Source organism: Pinus tabuliformis, chromosome 4_2 (assembly GCF_031772625.1).
Source record: "Pinus tabuliformis cultivar Carrire ecotype Pingquan chromosome 4_2, CPIR1, whole genome shotgun sequence".
NCBI lineage: Eukaryota > Viridiplantae > Streptophyta > Pinopsida > Pinales > Pinaceae > Pinus > Pinus tabuliformis.
In genome coordinates this window covers 432,065,416-432,073,878 of record NC_142304.1, presented here as the reverse complement: position 1 = coordinate 432,073,878, position 8,463 = coordinate 432,065,416, and the positions used below count along the sequence as shown (strand labels likewise).

General features: G+C 38.4%; 1 protein-coding gene across 1 annotated transcript; it reads right to left on the bottom strand.

Moving 5' to 3' along the window:
• Nucleotides 1–2,288: 2,288 nt before the first annotated feature.
• LOC149169814 (uncharacterized) lies at nt 2,289–6,544 on the bottom strand. Its single transcript, XM_089425349.1, has 4 exons — nt 6,369–6,544; nt 4,956–5,940; nt 3,881–4,730; nt 2,289–3,718 (listed from the first exon to the last, which is right to left on the bottom strand). Exons 1-4 carry the CDS (start codon nt 6,542–6,544, stop codon nt 2,289–2,291), a joined length of 3,441 nt encoding a protein of 1,146 aa, XP_089281475.1.
• Nucleotides 6,545–8,463: the final 1,919 nt, after the last annotated feature.

Sequence of the window (8,463 nt, the reverse complement as noted above, 5' to 3'; positions counted from 1 at the left end):
ATATATATATATATATGAAAAATTGATAATAATAAAAAAATAAATATATAAAAACAAATAAATAAACATGTAAAATTAAGAAAAAGAGGGATAACAAAGATAATTTCATAATATTTCTATGCATATATGTCTTCTACCTCAAAATATAATTGTTGCACTTATTAACATTTTAGTGTGTAGAGAGTGATCCATAAATAAACGGCCATATAATAATATTTTAATGTGTAGAATGTCAATCATAAATAAAATATCTCTCTCTCTCTCTCTCTCTCTCTCTCTATATATATATATATATATATATATTTATTTATATTTATATAATATATTAATTAATATATGACATTTAAAATAAAAAAAATATTAATAACAAAAAATATGTTATCATGAACTATAACCCAATATTTTAATATTAATATTAAATAATATAATTTTATATAAAAAAGAGCAAAGCAATTTAAATTCAAAATTTCAACTAAAAATATATGTAATTTATTGCATTCATAACGTGAAATTGACATACATATATATATTTCTTATCTCATTAATAAGATTGTTTTACCCAAATTTATAATTTATTTATTTTTATATTAAATTGATATATAACATTTTAACTATTAGTAACAAGAATTATATATATATATATATATGTGTGTGTGTGTGTGTGTCTGTATATATGTATGTATATATGTATATATATATATATATACATACATACATATATATATATATATATATATATATATATATATATATATATATATATATATATATATAAAACTTAAAGTCTCATGGACCATAATTATGTTATTTAAGGTCCAATAAATCACAATAGACATAGTGGATGTTAATCGTCATAATCATATATATAGATAAAACATAAAAATATTTATTACCAGAATAATTTTATACATATAGAGTTCCAAGTATATATGTCTTCTACTTCTATTGAAGTATCAATATGTATCAACATTTTAATGTGAGTATAAATCATAGATAAAGTATTTTAATGTTATATATATAATATTTTATTAGTTAAGAAATGTTGAAGATAAATTTTATATATAAATTAAGAGAGTTTTATTCTTTTAATAAGTTATTTAGAGACATTCGTAACTTATTTATTTTTTATATGACGTTGACATGTACCATACATATATGTAACTAATAAAAGAAAATTTATATAGAGAGAGTCCAATGAATATATCTTTTCTACTAAGAAGGCACGTGTTAACATTTTAGTGCATAGAATGTCAATCATAAATAAAATATCTCTCTCTACATATATATATTATTAATTAATATATAATATTTAAAATAAAAAAATATTAATAACAAAAATAATATGTTATTCTGAGCTACATACCAATATTTTAATATTAATATTAAATAATATAATTTTATTTTAAAAAAAGCAAAGTAATTTAAATTGAAATTTTCAACTAAAAGATATATGTTTTTTTTTTTTTTTGACATTAACGGTTATAGATTTTATTTATGGCGGCAAAATGCCTGCCGCTAGCATTTACATTTCAGCTTGTCAAAAGGAGTGAGTTCATAACTGTTCTGTCAAACTAACGCCGAGAACAGGAATTAACACAACAGGCGGTTCATTACAGTAGCATTAGTTGATTTGATAAGAGAGGAATCCGCAAAGATGAAGGAGCTGCCCGGCTATGAACGCTGTAACGACTGAGGTCATCGGACTTCTTTGGACCATCCCTGTTCCAGCTAGCAAAGGAACTGTTCTGTCAATACTAACGCCGAGAACAGGAATTAACACAACAGGCGATTCATTATAGAAGCATTAGATGATTTGATAAGAGAGGAATCCGCATAGGTGAAGGAGCTGCCCGGCTATGAATGCTGTAACGACTGATGTCAATGGACTTCTTTGGACCATCCCTGTACCAGCTAGCAAAGGAGAATCGAGCTTAAGAGAATCTTCATCGCACAGAAATACAGATGGCTTGAGGATCTTCATCGCACAGAAATGCGTTTCTTGAAACTACAGGACGAGTGCCTCCATTAGGGGATTAAGAGCTTTGAGGGTGTTCAGATATGATCGGAAATCAATGTTCTGGTGCCGGATAGGTTCAGGGCTGGATCTGAGATGACTTTAGAGGAGATTTGAATCCGCAAGAGGAGTTTTGACAGAAGATAGGGGTATTGATAAGAGGGATGTCTGACCTGAAATCAAGACTTCTTAAAGCAAAGACCCAAGAAGCAGAGGAGGGCAGAGCATCGAAATAACCATTGGATCAGAAACAGCAGATCGAAAAGCAAGAACCTTATGGAATAGGACAGAAGGATTCCCTCGAATTAACCACCAGTGCTCTTCGTTTGCAGAGGGAGCCAAGATTGGCCTCCAAATCTGCTTCAGAGTTGAGCCCCCTTAATATGTGATAGAAGGAGATTTTCCTGAACTTGGGCAGAAAGAGTTGAATTTTGTTGATAACAGTGGCCAAATGGATCTGATGAGGAGTCTTATGCGAGGACATTGCCTGGATGATGAGCCTAGAGTCTCCAAAAACACAGAGAGAGAGGATGTTTCGATTAATTGCCAGGTTCAGCCCTTGCCACAGTGCTAGAGCCTCTGCTCTATTATTGGTTTCGGTGCCCAGGCCCCAATGGAATCGAAATTCTGTTGCTCCTCCAGGTTTCAAGAGAACCCCACCACTGCCTGCCGCCCCAGGGTTTCCTTTAGAAGCCCCATCAAAGAACAAACAGTATTCATCTAAGGTTGATCTCCACTTTATAAACTCCTGTTCCTCCAGTCTGATCTCCCAGTTGGCGTGGATAGGAGCAGAAGGTGTGGATCTTTCGTTCAGATTCGGAACCAGTTCTTGGAGCCATTGCTCCTCTTCTTTGACCAACTTCAATTCATTCCTGGAAGTAGAATTAGCCTCCAAAGCCTCGCCTAGCAGAGCTTTGATTTTAGAAATTACCCGTGTAGGGTTGCAGCTTTCTCCTCTGAAAATCCTATTATTTCTCTCCAACCACAGCTTCCAGCATATAAACTTAGGGATCCACATCCAGCTTATTTTGAGAAGACTTTTTTTTTTGAGGCAAAAGGGAGATAGAATGACCCAGGTTCGGAATAGATTAGAGATGCTTTCTGGAAGAACAAAATTTGCATGGTTTAACCTCAGAACTCCCCTCCATACTACCTGAGCAAAAGGGCAGATCAACAGCAGATGATTGACATTTTCTTCGGCAGCCAAACAAAGGGGACATCTGGAGGGCCCTTCCATCCCTCTTCTTCTCAAATTGTCTCTGGTGAGGATGCTATTGTGCGCAACAGTCCAACAGAAAAAGTCAATTTTGGGGAGAGAGGGGAAATCCCATATAAATTTCCATATAGCTGGGTTAGGAGGGGCATAAGGGACAGCCAGAATTCTTTTGTAACCTTCGGCAACTGTGTAAGACCCTGAGAGGGAGCCCCAACCTCTTTTGTCTTTAGAGTTGGCCTTTGAGGGAGACTTGCCTTGGAGCAGATCCAGCAGTAGTGAAGCTTCCCCCTGCAACATATGAGGAATCTCTCCCAAATTCCAACAATCCCAGAGCCTATCAGGATCATTCTTCCAGGTGGAAATGTCCCACAAGGTGTGCAAGTTGGCGGACTGAAGCCAAGCTCTGATATTTGCAAGCCCCTCCACTTGAATCAAAGGTTGGTCTCCCAGAATTGAATCTTCCCAGATTTTAATTTTTCTCCCATTACCTGGGATCCAGTAAAGTTGCTGGCTGAATTACTCCATATCATGACTGCAGAGATTGAAGATTGGAGATCCTTTTAAGGTTCTTGGAGGCTTATCCAGGCATCTCAAGCGCTGTCCTTGGTAGTATTTCTTCCAGATGACTCTTTTGCTCCAACTAGATTTACCAGAAACTAAATTCCACAAGATCTTGGTTCCCAAAGCAAGGTTTTGAGCAGCCAAGTTACGTAGATGGAGGCCGCCTTCCAGCAGAGATTTCTTGATGGTCTCCCAGTTCACTAAGTGGATCCTTCTGTCGTTGTTGTTCCCACCTTCCCATAGAAACCTTCTCAACAAACTGTCCATTTTGCTGAGAAAGGATTTAGGGGTGAGGAGAACTGAGTTTTGGTAAAGTGACATACTTATAAGGACTGACTTCATCAATATGACTTTCCCTGCATTATTCAGCCATGAGGCACCCCAAGATTGGATTATGTTCTTTAACTTATCGAGCAGCGGCATCCAATGGGCCAGTTTGGGTTTGGTTTTGAAGATTGGCATCCCGAGATATTTAAAAGACTCCCAATTACGATTTCCATCCATTTCTAGAAGCCTTGCCATGTCAGACAACTCCTTAGTTGTGCAGTTCCAGCCATAGATTGAGCATTTCCGATAGTTAATTTTGCTTCCTGAGATCGATTTGTAAATGTCCAGCTCTTTCTTGAAGGATCTGGCAGAGATTAGGCTGGCTCCTCCAAGCAGCAAAGTGTCATCTGCAAACTGTGCATGGTTGATATCCTTTACCCTCTGAGTCGTTCTAAGGCCAGGAAGAATTTGAGTCTTCTGATTGTGATCAAGCTGGAAACTGAGAACCGAGGCCTGAATAGCATAAAGGAGAGGAGACAAGGGACAGCCTTGTCTGAGGCCTCTAGAGGCTTGGAAGAAGTCAGTTGAGCGGCCATTGACCAGAGGTGCGATCCATGGCGAGGCAATACAGGCTTTCACCCAGTTTATGAAGGCGGATGAGAAACCTAGATTCTTCATTACATTAAACAAAAAATCATGTCTTACCCTATCGAAAGCATTAGCCAGATCGAGCTTTATAACCATACCTTTCTCTTTTCTTTGACAACTTGAATGGACAACTTCTTGCACCAGCACAATGTTATCCAAAATCTTTCTTCCTTTTATGAATCCACCTTGATTTTCAGGGATGATGGCTGGCAAAATATTCTTTAATCTGTAGGCTATTATTTTGGAGACCAGCTTGTAGCTAGAGTTGCACAATGATATGGGCCTAAATCTGCTAAAGTCAGAAGCGCCTTTCTCCTTTGGGATCAATGCTAGGAATGCCGAATTGATGCCACCGCCCAGCTTTGCACAATTCTGGGATTTTCTGACCATTCTCAGTAAATCTTTGTTGATTGTCGACCAGCAGGCCAAGAAAAACCTGACAGTGAACCCATCAGGACCTGGGGCTTTATCAGGCTCCATAGAATCCAGAATATGCTTAATTTCATCCAAGCTGATCGGAGCAGTCAGCATGGCGTTATCCGAATCCTTAACGCTATTGGGAATTAAATCCATCGGATAGGCCTGGGGATCTATAGGGTTTTCTTCAGGAGCCGAATAAAGATCTTTGAAGAACGAGTAAGCAGCTCTCTTAATGCCATCAAAATCCTTTATAACTGTGTTTTGGTATTGAATCTCAGAAACTGTTTTGAAGTGCTTTCTGGCTTCGGCTTGCTTGTGAAAGAAGCTGGTGTTCCTATCTCCGGACTTTAACCATAAATTTCTAGATTTCTGTCTCCAAAATTCTTCCTCCTCCCTGCTAGATTTGTGAACCTTTTTTTGCAGCTCGACTTCTTTTTGAAGGAGATTTTGAGTTACAGGACTATTCTCCATTGCTGTTTGATGGGCAGCAAGGTTGTTGAGAGATTCTTTTCTTTTGGCAGTAGGTGTTTCCATTCTTTTTGCCCACTCCTTAAGGCTTCTTTTTAAAACTCTAATTTTCTCTTCCCACACATAGAAAGGGGAGCCATGGACAGGCCTATTCCAGGCATCCGAAACAACATCTTGAAATCCTTCTTGCTGTATCCACAAAGGGCTGAACCTGAATGGAATGGGGCCTAAATTGCCATCCAGTGAAAGCTCAAGGAGGATGGGCTTGTGGTCAGAAATGAGATTTGGAAGAATTTTAGAAGTGGCCATTAGACCGCAAGTCAGGAAGGATGAATGGACAAGGAATCTGTCCAAACGGGCAGCTATATGATTTGGGGCTAATCTTTTGTTGGACCAGGTGAATTTGCCTGAAGTAGGTTTTATATCCTCCAGGTCCCAGCCCAGCATAATATCTTCAACCCATTCTCTAGCAGGGTCCCTGACAATGGAGCCTCCCTTTTTCTCATCAAGAGCAAGGGTGACATTCAGATCCCCTGCAATGATAATATTTCCTGGATTTTGTTCTGAAAGAAAAGATTGAAGCGAGTTCCAACAAAAAAAAAATTCCCCTGGCAAAACGGGAGCATATAAATTAAACATACTTACTTGTTGACCAGAATCTTTGTGAAGGAGCTGAGTGAAAAGCCAATGGGGACTGCTTTTTTCTTGAATGAGATCATAAATGGAGCTGTTCCAGAAGGTGGCTATTCCACCAGAAGCACCTCTTGCACTTACCGCTCTTCCTTGACCTTTTCGCCAAAATACTTACTGGATTGGAGGAGAAGGGGTTCCTCCAGCTTAGTCTCCTGGATGAGAAGGATTTCAGGCACATATATTCTCACTATGTCTTTGACGGCTTCCTCTTTCAACCTGCTGCCTAATCCTCTACAGTTCCAGGAGACGTATTTCATTATTTACTGATTTGGGGGGTTGAGGCTCCTTTTGGAGCCCTGTTACTCTTGCGCCCAGATCTCGTATTCATCATTCCTTTGAGGGTTTTTTGAGAACCTTGGAGGACATCTAGATAAGTTTTTTCCTCCCGCTGTTTCTTCTTGGATTTCCGGCCCCTTGTCGATTTAATAGGGGTGACTTGCGAGTTATCTGTTTCAGAATCTCTCTCCTCCGAGTCCTCCTCTGATTCGGAGGCGAGGCTGATATGCTCTTCATTTCCTTCTTTCCCCTGCTGACCATCATCAACTGGAGGAGCCGATGATTCGCCTTCAATATCTTTCACTTGCTTTGACTTATTTCCAGTTTCCTCTTGAGTCTCCATGGTCTCCACCTGTTCTCCTGAGGAGGGGCAATCTTTGAAATCAGCATTGGGCTTTGGATTAGATTGAGGTTTCCCCAACGATGCAGAGGAATTCTGCCCCGGGGGCTTTGGGACAGCCTTTCCCTTTTTAATTTCTTTCCATCCTTCCTCTTCAACCGTGGTCCCTGCTGAAGCTTTTGGGCAGTCACGCTGGAAATGTCCATGCTCATGACAGGTTCGGCATTTGAACGGCAACTGCTCGTAATCCAACTTCTGATAGTGCTGCCATTCTCCTACTGAGAGCTTGACCGCTTCGGGCAAACCGGCTTCCAGATCGACTTCCACGCAGATTCTGGCGCAGGTGTATTGGCCCTTATGATCAACTTTATCAATGAAACGACCCAGTCCATTTCCTATCTTTTGCAGGGATTGATAGCTCCAGCAATGTATCGGGAGGTTAGGGAGGCGAACCCAGACCGGCGCCTCCTTAGGGACATCTACGGAGGGGTCGAAGTCGGGGCTCCATTTATTTAGGTACAGACCTTGATTTCCCATCAAATACGGCCCGTTTCTGAACACCAAATCCTGATCTTCTTTGGTTGTAAACTCAAAAATGAAGTAGCCTCGTCCCACAGCATAGCAGATCACATTGTTTTTTAGCTGAGGTCTCCAGTTCCTCTGAATCCATTCGTCCGTGATTTTTGTAGATGGCCAGCGGCCCATAAACTCCCCTACTAGGCCTCTGTCAGCCAGAGCCAGAGCGATTTTGATCGATTGTTCCTCTGGGAGAGCAATCTCTGGAATCTCTTCCAGTTTCTTAATGAACTTCGGCGCCTCTGAAGATTTGCGTTTCTTCCCTTGCTGTTTTAACAGGCTACTAAAAGCTTCTTCAAATGAGATTGGAGGGGTGGGAGCAGCCTCCCCACCCCCTGGACCGCTCATGGCTGCATCGATCGATGGCGGCTGTGGCTCTGATGCGACTCCGCTGTGCAGAGCAGCGCGCGGCTATGTGAGAAGATGGGTTTGTTACCAATATAAAAAATTATCTATATCGAAAACTTAAAGATATATGTTATTTATTGCATTCAAAATGTGAAAGTTATATATATATATATATATATATATATATATATATATATATATATATATATAACTTTCACACTATGAATGCAATAAATAACACACACACACATATCTATATATATACATATATAATTCATATTTCATTAATAAGATTTTTTTACCCAAATTTATAATTTATTTATTTTTATATTAAATTGATATATAACATTTTAATTATCAGTAACAAGAATTATATATATATATATATATATATATATATATATATATATATATATATATATTTATATATAACTTAAGGTTTCATAGGCCATAATTATGTTATTATGTTATTTAAGGTCCAATAGATCACAATAGACTTAGTGGATGTTAATCAACATAATCATACATATATAAAATATAAAAATATTTATTACCAAAATAATTTTATAAATATTTTAATGTTATATATATAATATTTTATTAGTTAAGAAATGTTGAAGATAGATTTTATATATA

Excerpts from the sequence above, each read along its gene's own strand:
- LOC149169814 (XM_089425349.1), bottom strand. The coding sequence starts at position 6,544 with ATGAAATACGTCTCCTGGAACTGTAGAGGATTAGGCAGCAGGTTGAAA. Across the intron at positions 5,941-6,368 it reads GAAAAGGTCAAGGAAGAGCG|ATTCCTTGTCCATTCATCCT; the intron begins GTAAGTGCAAGA and ends CCGTTTGGACAG. Across the intron at positions 3,719-3,880 it reads CTTGTGGAATTTAGTTTCTG|GTAATGGGAGAAAAATTAAA; the intron begins GTAAATCTAGTT and ends ACTGGATCCCAG.